The sequence below is a fragment of the Rhipicephalus sanguineus genome, chromosome 5 (assembly GCF_013339695.2).
Source record: "Rhipicephalus sanguineus isolate Rsan-2018 chromosome 5, BIME_Rsan_1.4, whole genome shotgun sequence".
NCBI lineage: Eukaryota > Metazoa > Arthropoda > Arachnida > Ixodida > Ixodidae > Rhipicephalus > Rhipicephalus sanguineus.
This window is the reverse complement of record NC_051180.1, coordinates 2,475,559-2,497,235: the sequence shown is the minus strand read 5'-3', so window position 1 is coordinate 2,497,235 and position 21,677 is coordinate 2,475,559. Positions and strand designations below refer to the sequence as shown.

Sequence of the window (21,677 nt, the reverse complement as noted above, 5' to 3'; positions counted from 1 at the left end):
TATTGAACTGCTATAAAAGTGGAGCCAACATTGGAACCACATACGTTAATCGGATATGACGCCGGTATCGTAGGAGCGCATGTGTATACTCGCGGACAACTTTTCTTGGCAATGAAGCGAAGGCTACAGAGCCACAATGCACGTATCCTACCGCTAATGAATGTAGTCCCACAATTGCGTCTGTATTTTCTGCGTGAAATCTATAAAATACTCCTTCATTTTCTACATGTAGCTTTTTGAGACGGAACGCAGAGCACACAAGCGAGATATTTGTATTTTTTTACTTTATACGTTGTCACTTTGCGTTTTTGTGTGCGTGAAAAAATCACAGCATATCCACGGAGTGAATGGTGATGAGTGGGCGAAGCTGCGGAGGTTCATCGGTAAACCGTGAATCTTCCGTGAATTCTGCCCAGTACATCATCACCGACGTGAGATCGGGCGCGTTTATACTAAAGGTTCGATGAGTTATGACGACTTGCAGCTCACTTTAATTTTACATGTACGCTGTGAATTTTCATTGTTTAGAAAACCATTGCTTTAGAAAACATCTGGCGTCTTTCGTTAAGCAGCTGGCGTCTTTTCGTTTTGCTTTAGAAACATCTGGCGTTCTTTCGTTTTGCTTTTACAAAACATCTGGCGTCTTTCGTTGGTTTATTTTATCAATCAACGGCGTTTTGAACAAAATTTTTATTGTTTAATCACGCACAGGAGAAATCTCAGCAGGCACTACCTTGGAGGTAAACAATGGCTGCTAATGGGAATGAGAGACAGAAGAAGTCGGCTTTTAGCTAACACTTACACTTCTACTTCTACTAACGTTTCCTACTGGAACATGCCAATGGCTGCTAATGGGGAATGAGAGACAGAAGAATTCGGCTTTTAGTTAACGCGCATGCTGCGAATTTTTTATTGTTCAACAACGCACAGGAAAAATCTCCCACCGGCACCACCTTGGAGGTCAAAGCGTAAGACTGGTTACGCACTACGACTACTACGAATACGACTACGAGGGACGAACGGGTGCCGCCTTAAGGAGCTTCGCCCCTAAATGTCGCGCCTTTTGCCCGTACCTTAGACGCTAAGCAGCGTTTGCGTCGAAATGCAACGCTAGCCATCACTTTCCACGGTGTTACGAGACGCGCGCCAAACCGGACTACTTCGCGTAGCAGTACATGTGCAGACGCTCCGCCCCCGTAGCTTTCCCTTCATTGCCAAGAAAAGTTGTCCGCGAGTATAGTGTTTATTGCTTTCTTGTAAACTTAGGCAGCCAGGCACAACCTTAACTGACGTTGCACCGACATTACGCCTGCATAGGCTGTTTTTTCCAAACCAGTTTGTAGCCCTGGCGTGGCTCTGTGGTAGAATATTCGACTGTAACGCACAATGCTTGGGTTAGATTCCTGCTGGGATCTTAATTATTATTATTCTTTCCAATCGTCGGGTCAACGCTGCCGATGTCGGTTTTTCTTAACGCTCTCGCATTTAAATTACCACTGTCTGTTCTCGCCGTTCCTGGGTATATATAAACTGTCAGTCGCCTGTGGCGCATAACCGTACACCATGGTAAATGGTAAACGGGATTGCGCGCCCGCGTGTCTGAAGGAAAGGGCTTGACGACGTACGCGACAGGAGACATATTCGTCAAATCCTCTTACCTTCCCATGCCAATTTTCGTCTACACCAAGCTAAGGAGGCGATCATGAGAGCGCCCAGACGTAGGCGGATAGATAGATAGATAGATAGATAGATAGATAGATAGATAGATAGATAGATAGATAGATAGATAGATAGATAGATAGATAGATAGATAGATAGATAGATAGATAGATAGATAGATAGATAGATAGATAGATAGATAGATAGATAGATAGATAGATAGATAGATAGATAGATAGAAACGCTCAAAGTTCCACAGGTTCGCTAAGAAATGCTTCGCATTTAAAACGCTCTCTCCAATATTGTTGGATATCTTTCAAATGATCGAGCTATGACATCGAGACACTCCCGCGGTCTTCTTGCAGAAGCCACACTGTTTTAATACCGAAAAGCTCTGAAAAGGAAAAACTTCACTCTGTCGAAGGTTACAGCCCAATATCCAAAAAAACGTGAAACGTAGACTACAAAATTTTTGCGAAACTATTATCAAATAGGTTGCAATTTCCGATGTCGATTCTCATTGAGTCTCATCAGACATGTGGAATTAGGCGCCGATCTATAAAAACAATACACACGTCGCTCGTACAGTTCTTTAGTACTGCTATGGTTATCAAAAACAGCTTTCAATGCTACAGGTAGACCTTGCAAAAGCCTTTGATCGTGTTTAGTCATTCGTCTCTTTTTTCTCTTCTTGAACATGCCAATGTTGGCACTATTGTGCTTAAAGGCGTTAGACCTTGTTCGACTCGTCTGATTGCTAATGGTCAACTCTCGAAACCTGTTTCTTTTTGCTCTCCTGTAAAGCAGGGATACCCGATGTCACCACTTCTGTTTGCCCTTTATCTAGAGCCGCTGTGCGTAAGCATAATACAATACAGTTGTATCCGCGGCTTCTATGTATTAGGCAGTAAGATTAAAGCACTAGCTCTTAAGGAGACAGCCTTCAATGTCTGATACAAGCGTGCCCTGGAACGGTGCTAGCAGTGGCCTCTCCCCCTTACACTCTCTCAGCAATCACGTGATGACACAGCGGCGCATAGTAACGTTGCCGTTGGACACCAGTTGCGCAACGCGATGGCGGCAGCGTCCGTCAACGCGCAACAGATGCGCGTTGCGCAACAGTTGCGCAACGTGTCGGCGGCGTCCAGCGGCGGCGTCCGTCCGTCAACGCGGAACAGTTGCGCGCTGCTTCTTCCAACGCGCGTTGCGCAACGCTGCGGCATTCCTCCGTGCCCCCTCACACTCTCAGCGATCACGTGATGGCACAGCGGCGCGCGCGCCAAGGCTCTTTCGTCAGACGTCTCGTTGCAGCAGTCGAGTTAGTCGGATGGCTCCCAAGCGACCCGGTGATGATTCCACGGTAAGCGGTTCGGAGAAGTTCTCCAGGAATGTAGATTCTCCCGATAAGATGGCATAATTAGTCGAATGGCCATAGGCTTTCGCCGAACACACTTTGGAATTTACAAAGTGTCCTTCAATTTTTAGCTTATGCAGACCATGTTGCATTCTTTTCAACAGATAAACCAAGCGTAGAAAATGTGGTATCTACAATAGACAAATTTGGCATTGTATCAGGAGCTTGTTTAAATGCCTCTAAGAGTTTAAGCCTGTATGATTTGGCTCGTGGGGTAGTACGCCGACTCCGTTCGCAAGGATTAACTGGACACGAATTTCACCAATGTACCTCGGCGTACCACTAGATGCCTATAGATTCAGTGCGCATTACTGCAAGGAGCGTGTCCCTGAGCTTGAACGACAGGCCCAGGCATCTGTTCCCCATCGTCTTTCAATATTTGGGAGAGCTGAAGCTTGCAATACTTTTCTAGCGACAAAGCTTTACTATCCATTAAGCAAGATTTTATGCACAGCGCTTTCATCGAACTTTCGCAACTTTAATATGGTCTTCAACTTTTATATTCAGTCCTCTTAGTGACGGTGGGTTGGGATTAGTCCATTTTTATCTATGGCAAACAGTTTCACGATTCTTCTTTGTTCGTGACAATTCCCATCCAGTAATCCGTTCATTCTTGAAGGTTAAATTGGTTGATTGCTTACCGAACTTAGTTGTTTCTTCAAACTTCTCCGAACGCCCGTATTTGTAGGGATTCACGCGGGAAGTTTACTTCGCAGCTTGGTTCCTTAAACCTCGCTTTTCCGTAGAATACCCTTTACATAGTATCGCGCAAGGCCCTGTATAAGGATTTACTATCTATGCTCTTTCCACCTCCGTTGTACCGTTCATTGTACTCTAATTTTCTAGGCCACGATGTGCTGAAAGGAGTGCTTAAGATGTATGTCCCCATAATTCAAAAAAATTCTTCTATAAACTCCATTCGGAAACGCTGCCAGTAAAAACATGGTTAAAAAAATTACAGCATATCCACGGGTGAATGATGAAGAGCTTGGGCGAAGCTCCTGAAGCAGTCATGGTCTCGGGATTCGCTTCTCGTTGAGCCCGTTTCGCAGCGCCGTTCTTGGCGCGCACCGTCACGGGATCCGCCTGGCTTCCGCCAAGCGAGCGCCCGCCGCTGCGCACCGTCCATGCTCCGCCAACGATCCGACACGTACGGCGACGATCCAGGAGAATGAGAGAGGCGCTCGCTCCCCGCGCATCCCCGTGCAGCCCGCGCAGCAGCCAATCGGAGAGTAGCGGCACTTCCAGCGCCGTCTAGTGTCGATTCACACAAGCGCCATATTGCACACAATTCTATTGGACCAACGCCATCTAGGAAATGAGACGAGAAATGGTGATGACGACACAGATTGTGTACAGTGCCATCTAGAATATCGTCCCTGAACTGCAGTTTGTATGTACTTCTATGAGACAGCGCCATCTATTGCACCATTAGGGAGATCCGTTTACGCCGGACAACGGAGACGTGACAAGGTTAGACTAAGAGGAGCTACGCCCCTAAAAGAAAGATATATTTGTTTCTTCGGTTAACTCCCATCTATGTGATGTGCCGGAGACAAGAAAACATTGCTTATTAGTCGCAAAGACGCTATTCTCTTCTGGCATGTCTTTCAGCGAGCTCTCAAGAAAAGATTTGTCATTAATTGTCACACTATACGTTATTTTTGCCAGCATCGCTTGATGCAGTGCCGCGTATGCTTTTTCCTCATGGGTACGCACGGCTTATGGAAGATACGTATGCAAGATCGCAACGCAGAACCCAGCACTTCTTCAAGCACGCACTTTTAGCGATTGGCTATCCAGCTAAAGGACATTTATGACGAACTAGACATTACACCGGACTAGTACGACATTTTGGTGAGCTGCTCGCCCTCACCATGTTTGCTGTATAACACCATATGAAGAACTCTCTTTCCCATTTATGATGATGATAGTTTTCTAATAGGCCACACACACACAAATTAAGGCTAGCTTAAACAGCTTCGCTGTTAAAAGTTCTTTTCGTTTGCAGAACCTGTCACATGATGATAGTTTTCGGGCTCGGTCACACAATTCTAGCTTCGCTGTTAAAATATCGGCTGTTCTTATTCGCTGGCTCTTCCTCCTTTTCCGTGATGAAGAGCGGCACCGGGGCCAGAGGTGCCCTTTTCATCACATTCGGCCAGACTGCGAGCACGCAGAGCTGCCAACAATATCTCCGGTGGGCTGCGCTTGCTGTGTCGCAGTGGTCGGTCTCGCCCATGCTGTGGTGGGGCTTAGCCTGAAGCTTTGACGATGCTGGCTGTGATGTGATGGCCGCAGGTCTTGGCGGCACTGTGACTTGGTGTGGAAAGAGAGCGAAACATTCTGAATGCAGAGCCGCCTTCTCTAGAAACGAACGGGCAAACTGAATGCGTTGCATCACGCTGCCTTGGGGTCGTCTAGGTTGTGTTTGATACACCGAGGAGACGCTCTTCGGTTTCGCTTCGCAATGCGAATTGCGCGCGCTTGTACTGTCCACAGCTGAGACTGGGAGGCTGACTGATGGTCTGGCGGCTGTCATTCGGGATTGAGTATAGTTGTGACGACCCACAAGCACGCAGGACATCTGACGGTGGGTCAAAGCAGCAGTGACCGTCGGTGGTTCATTCCCCACAAGCTGAGACACAGTAAGGTGGCGCCTTCATATTCCTGGGCGTTGGCAGTCTTGAAGGCTTCTCGCCTACTGTCGTTGCAAAAAGGTGGTCGTAGTCTCTGGCAAGGATTACGCTACGGTGGGTAACGTCGCGTAGTTCAAAATCTGGGGCGCATCGATGTGCACTGTTGTCAAAACAGGCATGTTTCCGGTGACCATGACCCCGGTCGTGTTGGCCTCCTTTAGCGAAAAGTTCGCACCGTCGGCCAATGACTGCCAAGAGGTACGCATATCCGGCTCCGTCTTGTCAGAGAGGTTGTTGGAAGTTGCGGACAGGTCGGGCTTCGGGTGCGGCGATGCATAAAGTCAGGGCTGCTTCTCCGACAGTCGCTGGTGGAAGGAGGTCTCATTGACGTGCTCATGGGATGATGACCTGCGTGGTCGTTCTTTCAAATGCTGTGAATGGGGTGCTTTTGTGAACCTGTCTGCAGGCGAATTGCAATGAACAGTTGCAGCCTCGAGGTGGTGCCCCTCGTGAGCTCCATCCACGTTAATAGGCCGCTTGTTGACGACGCCGACAATTGGGTGGCGGGATTTAACTAGTGATGCAGAACTCTCGGTAAATTGACTATCAATAGTATCGATAGTTTTAGGGGCGAAGCTCCTTAAGGCGGCACCCGTTCGTCCCTCGTAGTGGTCGTAGTAGTGAGTAACAAGTCTTACGCTTTGACCTCCAAGGTGGTGCCGGTGGGAGATTTCTCCTGTGCGTTGTTGAACAATAAAAAATTCGCAGCGTGCGCGTTAACTAAAAGCCGAATTCTTCTGTCTCTCATTCCCCATTAGCAGCCATTGGCATGTTCCAGTAGGAAACGTTAGTAGAAGTAGAAGTGTAAGTGTTAGCTAAAAGCCGACTTCTTCTGTCTCTCATTGCCATTAGCAGCCATTGTTTACCTCCAAGGTAGTGCCTGGTGAGATTTCTCCTGTGCGTGATTAAACAATAAAAATTTTGTTCAAAACGCCGTTGATTGATGAAATAAACCAACGAAAGACGCCAGATGTTTTGTAAAAGCAGAACGAAAGAACGCCAGATGTTTTTCTTAAAGTGTAGTAGTAGTAGGGTAGTAGTTGCATGTAGCCCCCTCGCCCGATTGTCAACGGGCGAGGTGGACCGGCAACGGCGCGAGGACCCTGCCGTACGAGAGTTAAATCACACTAAAAGACATACTTTGCGGGCGATACACTCTAGTGAGCTTTCAACTTTTCGTCTTAGTGTACATGATAAAGAAATTATTTCTACGAAAAACGCAAGGCACACCTTGAGCAATATGTTTGGTTTTGGGACGCTAAATGGAACCATGAGGCGATGCGAAGCCGGAGCACTTGCACGATCGCGTTCCGTTGGCTTTCGTTGGGCATGCTACCGACCTGGCGTCGTGGAACGCGCGTCCTGTCTTCTCTCTAGCCTTGCCTTTAATTCGCACAGGGCGAGCGGGGAATGCGGTCGCTCTTGGCGCTCTTTTACTCGGGAGTGGACTTCTTCCTTGCATTTCGCCGATCACAAGTGATAATGAAGGGACCACGTAAACCAACAGTACAATAAAAGTTTGATGTTTAATATATACACGATGTTTCACACTCTTTATATTATGTACGGGGCGCATTTCACGGAAGAGTTTCACGGTTTACAGATGATTCCCTCCGTAGCTTCGCCCCACTCATCATCATTCACCCCGTGGATATGCTGTGATTTTTTTTTTAAACTATCGATAGTGCAGACAAACTATCGATAGTACTACTATCGATAAACTATCATAGTGCAATCGGTAGTACCATCGTTAATATTACAAGCGATATTACTGCCACGCGTGTTTATTGCTTTGTTTTGATGTATTCGGATTTCACCCACAAAGAGTGTTAGCAACGTTTGATGCAGACCGCGCCGTAATGTTTGAGAAGCTTCACGATTGTTTGAGGTCGTTCTCTTAAGGTTACGCGCCGGACGCGAATGGTCAAGTTTATTCGAGAGCTTACGCGGACACTAGCGATAACGCTGTAAGGTTCGATTACTGATGTATAAAAGACGACGCTTTCCACCGACGACCAGATTACTCGACGGCTGACGACTGTTCTCGCTGCTCTCAGTGCGTAGCCTGTATCGCTTGTATTTTGAGCTTTGATTTTCTGGTCACAAAATCGCCCAAATAAAGAGCTCCATATTTCCCAGTCTTGTTGCAGCATTCTTCACCGTCACAACCGCGTGACAATACTATCAATAGTGGTGTGTATAATGATGCTGTTGCGGGTCGGCCATAATGCCAAAATATTTGTGATAGCCTACTATCAGCTTCGCTTAATTTATGAGCAATTCTTGGCAAAAGAAATAAATTATTTCCGCAGTGAAAAGGGCGGAATATGTCCATCAACAAATCAATAAATTCACATCCAAAAGCAACCAGTTACACCTTACAATTAACAACCTTAGTTTATGATATGTTTTGTATTTTAAAATCATAAAGTGCAATATAAATTCGAAGCTGCGCAGTTCCACTACATGTAACGCGTTGCTTTCCGCTACAACTGAACAGTTTCACTTTATGATCATGTGTGAGCAAAGCACTCAGGTGAAGAACACATGTTAACTTTCTTGCCCTCCAGCCTGCTTCTCCGGCTCCCTTATGTACCACGCGCGCGGGGAACCAACTTTATTCTGCAATGAGTTCGTGCTGTAGTTTTTATACTACCAATAGTACCATCGAATTTTTTACTATCGATAGCGCTATCGATAGTATTTTTTACCATCGATAGTTCGATAGTGACTCAGCTATCGACAGTATCGATAGTTCCATCGATAGTTCTGCATCACTAGATCCAACTCAAGTTCATCACAGTACGAGACCACTTCAAATCCGCGCCGCTCAAGTTCGGCATCACTTGGGCATGCCGAAGGGACGGCTCCGCTCGTAATTGATGCACTACAACACCAGGAATATGACCTGCCCACGGATCTAAGGAAGGAAATCCATGTTGGCCCATCGCAGCAACAGCCAGCTCACCAGATCCGGTTCGTCGCAAGTGACGGCGGCTCTGCATTCAAGATTTTTAGCAGCTTTCCACATCAAGTTACAGCGCCGCCGAGACCTGCGTCCATCACATTACAGCTAGCTGCCCACGCGCCAGAGCCCCGGTGCCACTCTTCGTCATTATACAACGTCTATTATTTAATAAATGTCTACGTGACGTGGAACGAATATTGAACAAAAGTCGTTACCGTACTATTCTTTGAGCTATATTGGTACTGTACCCTGCCCAGAAAAGAAAAGGATGCCAGTATAGCGGCATCCATGACCCGTGCGCGATGCATTACAATCGACCGATTATACAGCATGACACTGCAACCTGCACGTCATATATTATGTTCAAATGGAAGTTCTCATTTACGGGGAGCAAGGCAAGTGTTAGCGCGATAGCGTTAAAGGCCAACTCCGGCGTTTTTTTTACCATGTCAAAGAGAGAACAAAACCTTTTTAATGAAAACCAATGGTTTCCTCGATTGTGGGAGGCGACGACGGTTAGTCGGCCAGGAGCCCCTGCTCCTTGACGGCTGCCTCTGCCCTCCCCGTGATCCAGACCTGCACGGCAGGGTCGGAGCTGAGCAGTGTGGCCTCCCACTGCTGCGTAGTGGTAATTTGCAAGCCCTGTGGGCCACGATGCACAGGTTTACTGGGACAGCCCCAAAGCAAGTGAAAAAAGTCGGCCCGGGGGGCCCGGCACAGCTTGCACTCAGGTGTAAATATAGTAGGAGAAATATATGAGTAGAGAATTGGCGTCGGAAACGAGCCCGTCTGGAGTTGCCTCCATAGAAGCTCCTGTCGTTTGGTTAGTGATTCGTTCCCTGGGGGATACTGAAGTCTGCCCAATCGATAATACTGCGTAATTTCGTGATACGTCACCTTACGGTCGCGTGTCGACCACCCAATTTCCTCTATTTCATTCCCCGTTCCGACCTGGGTTGGGCCATGGGCTCGGGCCCGTCGGTGGGCGGCCTCATTACCAGGGAGTGAGGAGTGGGCTGGGGCCCATATAATTTGGACAGTGCGATGTTTAGTGTTCTGGTTCAAAATTTTGTTATTGCGGAAATGCGCACTTTGGTTCTTTTATGTTCCTGAGACGCTCCTCTCAGGAGTCCGATAGCAGAAATACTCGGCAAATTGGACAATAATTTTTAAAAAATCCGGCAGATCCCACGCACTGTGGGAATCGGTGCAATGCGCAGCAGCCAGCAAAGAGCCGCATACATCGCCTTACTTGTCTTTGAGGCAAACGAAGTCATTCATGTCATGACATATAGACCACTATATATCGCATCTTTCTATCGCATGCATGTGTGCATGTACAATATGGTACATACTATGCTAATGAAACGTATATTCTGGTACATACAATGCACGATCTGTCATTTATGTTCGTCACGTGCTCATGTCATGCCGTACTAATTTTAAGATATATCCAGTTAACAAAACAGCCGGAAGTGCACCAAGACAGTTTCATGTAAATCCTGTCATACATGACATGCATGTCACGATTTGAATGTTAGTACCTGCTCATGTGTGCTGGTGTTATCAGCTGTATATATTTCTAGCGTTTTCGCTAATAAAATTTAGTTGAAGTCAGCGCCTGTGTTGTGTCCTGTCTTACGTCCTCGTTTACGTAGCGCTGTGCAAATATGTCGATTATAAATCACCAACTAGCCCATGCTGCCGTTCTCTCAAGTACCTGTTGTTTATGTCCACCATACAGTCATGTCGCGGAATACCAAATTGGTCCATATCAACCTAGCGAAACGGCCGCGACCGCACCATGAGTGTGGCATGTAAGTCATGCCGTACCTGACACGCACGTTATGATTTTCATGTTAGCAGCTGTCATTTATGTTCGTCGTATAGTCATGTCTAGCAATACCAATTTTGGTGCATAAGCCAGCGAAATGGCCACGAGCGTGCCACGACCGTAGCGTGTAAGTCATTCCATACATGACACGCATGTTATGATTTTATGTTACCGCCTGTAATATATGTTCCTCGTACAGTCACGTCAGGCAATACCAATTTTTGTGTATATCAAGACGGCGAACCGGCCGCGAGCGCACCATGAGATGTGGCATGTAATACATGACATGCATGTCATGATCGTCACCTTACAACCTGCCATTTGTGTACATCATGCATTCACGTCACGCAATACAATTGGTACATGTCACGTTTGCTAAACGGCCGCGAGCGCACCATGAGCGTGGCATGTAAATCATGCTATACATGACATGATTTTCATGTTACCACCTGTCACCTATGTTTTGTCATGGCAATTTTGGCATATATCCATTAATTTGAACAGCCGCGAGCACCCCGAGGCCATTTCATGTAAATCATGTTGTACATGACATGCGTGAAGTGATTTGCACGCTAGAACCTGTGACTTATGTTTGTCGTACGCTCTTGTCACGCCATACCATTATTGGTATATATCAACTTAACGAAGCGGCCACATGAGCACCAAGACCGTGGTATGCAAATTATGCCGTTCATGACATGCATGTCATGATTTTCATGCTGTGACCTGTCATTTATGTTCATCATACAGTCATGTTATGCCCTACAATTTTGGTATACATCCCATTAACCAAACGACCAGGAGAGCACAAAGTCGTAGTCGGCTAGATAGATAGATAGATAGATAGATAGATAGATAGATAGATAGATAGATAGATAGATAGATAGATAGATAGATAGATAGATAGATAGATAGATAGATAGATAGATAGATAGATAGATAGATAGATATACACTCAAAGTCGCAGAAGTTTGCTAAGAAATGCTTCGCATTCAATAAGCAAAAATCTACCAGATCTCGCACTGTGGCAGTCGCTGTAATGCGATGCAGCCAGCACAGAGCTACATAGATTGCCTTGTTCCTTTTTTATGAAAATGAAGCCATTCATGTCATGATATGCAGTTCACTATTCGTATATATCCCATGTTTGTCATGCATGCATGTATGTTCAATCTTTTATATAATGAACCGTATATTCTGGAATATACAATGCATGACCGGTCATTTACGTTCGTCACGCACTCATGCCATGTCGTACTAATTCTGGTGTATATCCAGTTATTAAAACGGCCGGAAGAGCACCGAGACAGTGTCATTCAAATCATGCCGTACATATGACATGAATATTATGATTTGCATGTTTGCACCTGTCATTTATGTTCGTCATACAGTCGCCCCGCCACGGTGGTCTAGTGGTTATGGCGCTCGACTGCTGACCCGAAGGTCGCGGGATCGAATCCCGGCCGCGGCGGCTGCATTTTCGATGGAGGCGAAAATGTCTGAGGCCCGTGTACTTAGATTTAGGTGCACGTTAAAGAACCCCAGGTGGTCAAAATTTCCGGAGCCCTCCACTACGGCGTCTCTCATAATCATATGGTGGTTTTGGGACGTTAAACCCCAGATATTATTATCGTCATACAGTCAGGTCACGCAATATTAGTTTTGCTGTATATCAAGCTAGGGAAACGGCAGCGAGCGCACCATGAGCTTGGCATGTAAATCATGCTTTACATGAAATGCATATCATGACTGTCATATTGCCACCTGCCATTAGTGTTCATCATACAATCGCGTCGCTCAACACCAGTATTGGTTTGTGAAGCTAGCGAGACAGCCGCGAGCAGACCATGAGCATGGCATATAAATCAAGCCCTACACGACATGCATGTCATCATTTTCATGTTACCAACACTCATTTATGTTCGGCATACAGTCACGTCACGAAATACCCATTTTGGGGTATACCAAGCTAGCGAAACAGCCGCGAGCGCACCGTGAGCATGCCATCTAAATCATGCCCTACACGACATGCATGTCATGGTTTGCATGTTACCACTCCTCATTTATGTTCCTCCTAGTCAGTCACGCAGTACCAATATTCGTGAATATCAAGCTAGCGAAACGGCCGCGAGCGCACCATGAGCGTGGCATGAAAATCATGCTTACATGATTTGTTGTCCTCACGCGCGAACTCTTCTCGGAAAAAAGCCATGCACGCGGTTACGAAGAATTTCAAAGCGGTAACCCTAAAACCCGCAAAACTTAGGACAAAGGCCATCAAGCTCCTCAGTGAGGCAAATCTGGACAAGCTAGCCAATGAGGTACGGAAGACAAAGACGGATAAGTTGTCCGTTTTCTTTGCAGCCAAGACCCATAAGGTCGAATGCCCTTTCAGAGCCATAGTGACGGAGAAGGGAACCTGGCAGCAACTTGTGGGTCAGTACCTTCAGCGCTGGCTAAATACACTTGTTGTAGTTGACACTTTTGCCACAAACTCTTCGGATGTTGTTGTGAACTTTCTGCGCGATAAAGAGCCCATTGTTAATACGGCGTTCTCTTTAGACGTAGAGGAACTGTTTTATTCTGTGCCACACGCCGAACTGTTTGTCGCCGTACGGGAGCTTATCGACGAGAATGGGGCAGTCTCTTTTCAGAATGCCTGTGGTGTTCCTGCTGATTCGTTTCTGGAACTACTCACCTTGTACTTATCGTCGACGGTGGTTGAGTTTGAGGATAAGCTGTTTGTGCAAAAAAATGGCATTTGCATAGGATCCAGTGTAGCGCCTGTTTTATGCCACATTTACCTTTCCAGATTTGACAATGCTGTGAGCAGTTCTTTAAATGACGATAGGGTAGTAAAAATCTTCAGGTATGTTGAGGATTTTTTGTTGTTGGTAAACCTGAAGGACCCTTTGGACCTAGAATCGGTGTCATGTGATATCCTTAGCAAATTCAAAGCGTGCAGCAAGGCTCTTACGTTTACGAAGGAACTAGCTTCAGACAATGTGATAAGGTTTTTAGATTTAAGACTAACCTTTTCTAATAATGGTCACGTGTGTTGGATGTACGCGCCCGTACCCAGAAAATGCTTTTACCGTTTCACTCATCACACTCTAAAATCGTGAAGCGCGCCATAGCCACCTTATGCATCAACAATGCCCTGAACAGAAGCTGCCATCACTTGATGGAGCAAAGTTTTCAAGAACAGATAGAACGTCTGGAGGCGGCTGGCTTCCCTAAAACTGTTCTAAAGGCGGTAACTGAGACAAAGCTAAAAAATCTCAAACAGGCAACTAAAGCACAACGAGCTAGCAGTGCTAACAAAACTGCTCGTGACGACCGTAAGAAAGTAGAAGTCATGCCGTATATTCATAAGGTCTCACATAACGTGAAAAAGGTTGCCACATGGCATGGTGTTCGCGTTGTGTTCTCGGCGCCGTGTAAGCTATCAAGTCTCTGTGGCAGGATTGATGGGCGGAAACCCAGGAGTGCCTTCTGTACCGGTCATAAATCTTGCTTCACTTCGTGCATCGGAAATGTTATTTATCGTATACCATTTTCATGTGGTTGCGTGTATATTGGACAAACGGGACGGTGCATTAATGTCCGCCTAAAAGAACATGAAGCGTCTATCAGGTCGGGAGGAGGAGCAAACCTGCCTGCTCATTGCCGGGTGTGCGGCTGTTCTCCTGATCTGAAAGACACCCAAATCATTGGGAAGGGATCCACGCAATACGAGCGTGAAGTAATTGAAGCCTATCAAATCTAGAAACATGGTTCAAAAAAATGCATCAGTGTACCTTCGCTGTCATTATCAAAGAAAGAGATTGTTTACTTAGAAAAAAGTGGCTACTGATGTCATACTTTCTTCTTTTTTGTGAATCACACGTGTTTCATGTTGGACGCATGCGCGCTTGACTTTCCTGGGAACGTTATGTGTGATGATTTCATTAAAACCTGTTGCTAGTTCCAGCGAGTGTCTGTCGTCTTCTCCTCTTGTGTACGCGTCCGTAAGCTGGTTTTTTCGTTTCTTCAAGTATGTACCAACAGGCCCAGAACAGATTCTCCTTACATGGCATGTATGCCATCATTTTCATGTTACCACCTGTGATTTATGTTCTTCATACAGTCACCTCATGCAATGCCAAATTAAAACATGTCAAGATAGCCAAACGGCCGCAAGCGCACCATGAGCGGGGCATGTATGTCATGACGTACGTGACATGCATGTCATGATTTTCATGTTACCACCTGTCATTTATGTTCGCTATACAGAAATGTCTCGTCGTACGAATTTTGGTATATACCCATCTGATTAAACGGCTGCGAGCGCCCCGAGACCATGTCATGTAAATCATGCTGTACATGACATGCGTGTCATTATTTGCACGACAGGACCTGTGATTTATGTTTGTCATACACTCTTGTCGCGCCATACCGATTCTGTTGTATATCAAGCTAACGAAATTGCCGCAAGAACACCAACACCGTAGCATCTAAATCATGCCGTTCAGGATATGCATGCCATGATTCTGAAGTCATGACCTGTCACTTACGTTAGTCATACAGTTGTTATGCCATACTACTTTTGGTATAGATCACATTAGTGAAAGGGCCTGGAGAGGACAAAGTCGTAGGCGGCTAGATAGATAGATAGATAGATAGATAGATAGATAGATAGATAGATAGATAGATAGATAGATAGATAGATAGATAGATAGATAGATAGATAGATAGATAGATAGATAGATAGATAGATACGCTGAAAGTCCCAGAATTTCGCTAAGAAATGCTTCGCATTTAAATACTAGCAGTTCCGTGTACGAATGAAACCGATGAGCGAAGCTCCTTAGAAATGGGACGCAAACGACTGTGCGCCTGATCTCGCTGCTGGCTCTCGTGAAGGCGGTAGGGTGGGGAGTGGATGGGGAGAGCATCTGCTGCGCTCGGTGGCGGGAACGACTGAGCGAGTGAATGCGCGGCGCGCGCAGCGCAGGGAGAGGGAGACATGTGGGAGAGGGGCGCGAGCGGTGATGCGGCGGGGACCTTCGACGGCGGCGACGGAACGCCGCGCGCGTTCGGCGCGCGCAGCGTTTTATTGTCCTTTTGCGCCGTCGCCGGATGGAAAGACCATCTGCTACTGCTACCTTCGAGAAAGCGCCCGTAGTGCGCTAGGATGATGGTTGTCATTTCACATTCCACGATAAAGTTGGCGATAGTGAGGACGACCATTATTGCCAGTTGTGCACAGAGCTGATTTCTTTTAACCTTGAATTTCTGGTGCGCTAGAACCAAACCGCTCGAGGCTTCAACATTTCCTCTTAAATCACCAGCCACTGAAACCTAAAGCGATGCTTAGGAGAAGGGAGCTTCGACGGCGCGGAGGAGCGCGGGCCTAAGGAGCTTCGCTCCTAAAAAGCCCGACACTGAAACCGAAACTCAACCGAGCAGTACTGTTTTCGCGTGGCGTATATGTCGGTAAGAACAGAAAATCGTGGAAGGCATGGCGGTCCCACCAGCGAGTAGTATGAAAGCTGCGAAAGCGGCGAAGAGCAGACGCTCAGGGGAAGGTGACCCCGTCGCAACAGCTGTACCATGTCTGTGAATGACCGTGCTACGTGTACAAGCTCCTCGGAGCTGTCGGAAAATGACAGCCGCGATTCGGACGCATTCGGAGGCCAACTAACATCGCCATTCCTCTTCGATGAAGTAGAACACACCTATTTAGTTATTTGCTTGCCTGGCTGCGTATTCCACCGCCAGATGGCGTCACCTGTACAAGCGGCTCGAGTTTGTGGTGCCGCGACCGGGTAAAATGCTATCGCTGAGAAGTTTGTGGACTAACTAAAGCTTTTTAATATTGCTACGGGAAGAGTGCATAAGTTCGGCCGTAGCGGCGTTCAACATCGCTTTGATAGGGCCGAATAAATTTAATATTTAGCCAAGTACGGGCCACCTTTCGCATGACACGCAGCTCACCGTATACCGATAGGTCCGGTCACGGTGCACACTGTATACGTTACAGAAAGTGTTTCCGTACGGAAATGTTCACGCATGTGCACTCTTCAACTGGTACCGTATAAACGCACTTTCCGTGTGGTAAGCCGGTTCTGCTAGCTAAACACTCCAATATAAAGACGCGGGGTAATCGTTAGGTGCGAGCGTTTCGTGACTGTCAAGTGAATGATTACAAAAACTGCGCTACAATTACTGCGAAATACGAAGTTAGGGGGGAGACACGAAACGAAACGAAGTGGACACTACAAGCACAAGCGCCTTAGTGTCCACTTCGTTTCGTTTCGTGTCTCCCCCTAACTTCGTGTTTCGCAGTAACTGTAGCGCAGTTTTTGCAATCACGAACAACCAACTAGCCCACTACCTCACTTTGTCAAGTTAATTATACGGGGAATCGTGTGCAGCCCACAACGCAACACCACTTGCGACTCATCGCACGCACGCCCACAAGGAACTGAAATTCGCACGCGCAGCCAACGAAGTGCTGGCTAAACGCACACAATTGTTCCTTGTGGAAAGCAGACGCTGTAGTGGCACTTCGGTTCCGTCACTTCCGGTCTGTCAAAATGACGTCACTATCACAATGTTGCCGATAATTCTGGGAAGGAAGGTGAAGAGTCAGGGCAATTATTAAAATTAATTTGTAATGAATGTGCATATCTCTCCTGCCTGTAATTTGGCATATATGACGGGAGCGTGAAAAGGAACGGACCCAGCGAACTTTATTGAAATCCATTGACCTCGAAAAATGATCGAAGTTGGCCTAGCTCGTTTCGCAGAGCTTCCGGCGTCGGCAGTGGAGTCTTTGCTTATGAGCGAAAAATCGGCGTTGTCCTTGAGCCAAAATTTGTGATAGTTGCAAATAAACAAACAATACAAATCTTTGGTTCGAGTGAGAATCAAACCCAGGTGTTCTGCGTGACAAGCAGGTACCACGGAGCCACGCCAGTGCTTGAAACTGCTTTAACGCATGTAATATGGCTCGGCAGAATCGTAGAATCACACCAAGCATCAAAACATGTAAATTGCGCAAAGAGTGGGTGCTTTAAAGCTGCCCGCCTATTACAAAGTGTGCAGCTGCGCTGGTTGCGAGGCACCTTACGGAGGCCTAGGGCGTACTTCGGCAATTTGCAAAAGGAAGAATTACGGCGTAGTGGGCACTTCGCAAGTACACTTGCAATAGGCATTCTAGGAAAGTTTGGAACGGCCACTGTTACCCGCACAAACCTTTGTGTCCTAGTGGCACGGTTGAAGGCGATGCGCACGGGACTCAATTACGCTATCATACTCTTTAGGGCGAAGCTCAAGCAACCTCCAAGTTTTTTCAAGCACAACTGCGAGGGTTCCTTCTATAGACATTAAAGCTGCGGAGCTCGTATTTTGCAAAGCACTTCTTAGAGAGAATTCTGCATTGGCGACAGGCACACTCACGCACCCTTTGAAAAGCTCAAAGCACCACACTTATCCTGTTGCATATTCAGTACCAGGTACACTAAAGGCCCAGTGTGAGTTCCCCAGGAGGCTAGCCTTACCTTTACGAGAATGACCTTTGTCTGCCCTCCTGGGATGAATGTGACCGCTGGTGGCCTGGATAATGTCAGTGGAATAGGTAGGGAAGGACCAAAGCCAGCAGGCGCCCCTGGGCTAAATCCTCCTGCTACAGCAGGACCCACTCCAAAACCTCCTGGGCCTGGCACGAATCCAGCAGGTGCAAAGCCGCCACTCTGGAAATCACTGCGGAAGCCAGAGTAGCCACCACCTCCGAGGCCACCCTTGAAGCCGCCTGGAAGGCTAGTGCCTAAGAAGGGCCTTCCTGCAGCGCCGCCACCGCTCTTCAACAGGTGGCAGTGCAGAGTCCCAGAGGCTGTGGTTGCGATAGCAAGCAGGAACTGCGGGAACACACAATATGTGCAGCGTGACGCACATGCCTGCTTCGCATTACAAGTATTGCACAAAAACGAGGTGGCTCGTTAATACTGCGCCCTTCCATTTTAGGTACGCACAGGCAGGGCAGCGGTGGTATAATCGCTGAATACTCGCACCATTTGGGCCACTAGCCGCAATTCACGTTTGTCGCTTGCACGAATGGCAGACATTTTCCTCGGGCATTAAAAATTCGTTCTGTATGCTCATTAGGGCTAGCTGTCGAAAAAAATATTGGTGCTGCAAGGTTGTTAAGAAAACAAGCACAGATCAGTAATTATTGTCTATGATAAGTGAAGTTAGGTAGCAGATTTCCCATCTAGTAATTCCAGAGATGGCACGCTTATACACTCCTCGCCCCTTTGTCTGATAATAATGGCTTCAAAGACCTCCCTAGCTGTTTGTGTCAACTCCACCTCCTGGCAGTGAATCTAGATGCGATGCACTTGTGTGTCATTTCCACGGGAGCAAAATGACAATGAAACCTGTGGGAGGGACGCAAGGAGCCAGGCGGAGACAGAGGAGAAACCACGTTTAATGACCAAGCTCCCGAACCCGACTGCCCAATGTCCGAGCGCGTCCCAGGTTTTGTTCTTCTCGCTCTCCGCTTCCCTGGCCGCCGCCAGTACCCCGCACTATCCCCTCCTCCTCTGAAGAAAGGGGTGTGCGCGGGGGTGTGATCGGCCGTCTACTCCCGGAAGCGAAGGATTTCGTGTCCCACTAGCCTTGCCCTCGGCGGGGCACATACCGTACACACGTTGAGCCCTCCGTCACGGACGCCACCATGGCGGCAGTTTCCACGACGTCAACCTTCTCGTCCTCGCCGAAAACCCTTAGTGGCTGTCCTTGCTTGGCGGCCAGGAGAGTCGTTCCTCGAGGTTCGCGCCACGGTCGGCGACTTCGAGGAGCGCTTGATGAGTCCTGCGTCGCCTGGAGGAGGCAGCCGAAGCGATGGCCTTCAGCGTCGTCACTTTTTTCAGTGCGATCGATTTTCTTGATTTGCCAGCCACTCGCCGTTCTCATCTCGCTCCACCAGGAAATTGTCGCCCTCGACTTCTTCAACCAGCCCACATTCTTCAACACCTGCGTCCTTCTCCTCACAGCCCGCCTCGTTCTTTTCTTTCTCTACCTCTTCCTCACCTCCATCTTTCTCGACGTCTTACCTCGGGCCACGTTCCGTTTCTGAGGCTTTCACGTCGCTGACGCCTGCGTTTTGCGCGGTATTGTCTTCTTTGTCCTCTGCGTTGTCGTCAGCTGACCCTTCCCAGTTTTCAGCGCCGTATTCACCTGCCCTCCGCATTGCTAAGATTCACCGGCCTCTTCGTCTTCCTGGCAGTCTCTAACCTCGTCCTCAAGGATCTCCTCGAGCGATTCCCACATATTCCTCGTCACTCACGTTCCCAGTGCCCTCGTCGTCATCGTCTAGTGATGCCTGGCTGCATATATTCTTCGCGTCAGTAGCGCCGTCCACATTTATTTATTTATTTATTCAATACTGTGGGCCTTTTCAGACCTATACAGGAGAGGGCATACAAAATAAAGTGGACCTCATATCAGGAAAAAACAAAAAGGGAAAATCCGCAGTACAATGTAACCATAACAGTGACAACACCAAAGAAAAAGTAATAGATGAACCATGCATATAAGTATTTCAAGGGTGCAAAACGAAAAAAAAAACAAAAAAAACTAGCATACATGTTCAAGATAAATAAGAACCTAGCAATAACAAGGTTATGCCCTAGGAACAAGTAACATGAAATACGTACATGTGAGAACTGTTAACACATGTAACAATGTGCAAGTACATGTGCGATACAGTGTGTGTTTATTTGCGCACCGATACCAGTCAATTTATTTCAATGCCTCTAAATGAGATTCCAGCAGCGACAAAAATGAATCAAGTGATTGAGACTGACGACGTCATTCGGGAGGTCATTCCACAACTCTATAACTGCGGGAAAAAAAGAATACTTAAACGTGTGACAACGTGACAAGAATGGGCGTACGCATTTCTCATTGTTAGTCCTTCTAGAGTGACGGTTCGGAGCTTTTAGGTACGTGTCATTATTTATATTTACTGAGTTGTTCGAAAGAAGGAAAAGAAACTTCAGACAAGCCAGCTGTCGTCGGCTAGCGAGAGTTGCGACACGTGCTTGCAAACGCAGCGCGGAGACACTTTCCTGCCTGGCATACTTTGAATAAACGAATCTAAGAGCCCTATTTTGAATTTTTTCTAATACGTCAGTCATGTTCTTTTGGTGCGGGTTCCAAACTATTGCTGCGTATTCTAAGATGGGTCTAACCAGTGTTTTGTATGCTGTCAGTTCAACCTGAGGAGAAGTGCCAGTCAGTTTGCGCCTTAAAAAGCCTAGTTGCTTGAATGTTCGTGCAGAAATCTGATCAATATGAACGTCCCACTTTAAAGACTGCGTTATTGTGACCCTCAAGTACTTTACGGTATTGACGTGTTTGATGTCTGCCCCAGAGAGTGTATTTGAAGTGGAGTGGTGTCTTTCTATAGGTAATTGTAATACACATAGTTTTATCTGTATTAACTTGCATACCATGTTTTCACACCATTTTCCAATATTCTCTAAAGATTTGTCGAGCTTTACCTGGTCCTCTGTTGCGCTAGTAGGAGAGTATATGACGCAGTCGTCTGCAAAGAGCCTCATTGTAATACCTGGTTCCATAGACGTGTAAATGTCATTGATGTAGATGAGAAAGAGTGTTGGTCCCAGTACGGATCCCTGGGGAACTCCAGAAAACACGCCGGCGCGGTTAGACTCAGCATTGTTAAAGGAGACATACTGGGCACGATTGGAGAGATAAGCAGCAATCCAAGAGACTATTTTCGAGTTAACGCCAAGTGATTCAAGTTTTTGTATGAGCAACGAGTGCAGGACGCGGTCGAATGCCTTGGAGAAATCAATAAATATCGCATCTACCTGTTTTCTAGAATTAATAGCTGCGACAAAATCATGAGTAATTTCTAAAAGTTGTGTAGTGGTCGAAAGCTTCCTTCGAAAACCGTGTTGGTTGCGGTAAAGCAGGTTATTGTCCTCCAGGTAGTTCATCAGTGCTTTATTTATGATATGCTCCATTAATTTACGAGATGTGCTTGTCAGTGATATTGGCCTGTAGGTGTTTATCAGTTGTTTGTTC

General features: G+C 46.9%; 1 protein-coding gene across 1 annotated transcript in view; it reads right to left on the bottom strand.

The window, feature by feature from the left end:
• LOC119393123 (galectin-3) overlaps positions 1 to 21,677 on the bottom strand; it is a 113,145-nt gene that overhangs the window by 65,023 nt on the left and 26,445 nt on the right. The window contains exon 2 of the mRNA XM_037659948.2: positions 18,122 to 18,478. Coding sequence (XP_037515876.1) covers positions 18,122 to 18,478 — 357 coding nt within the window. The remainder of the gene's footprint in view (positions 1 to 18,121; positions 18,479 to 21,677) is intronic.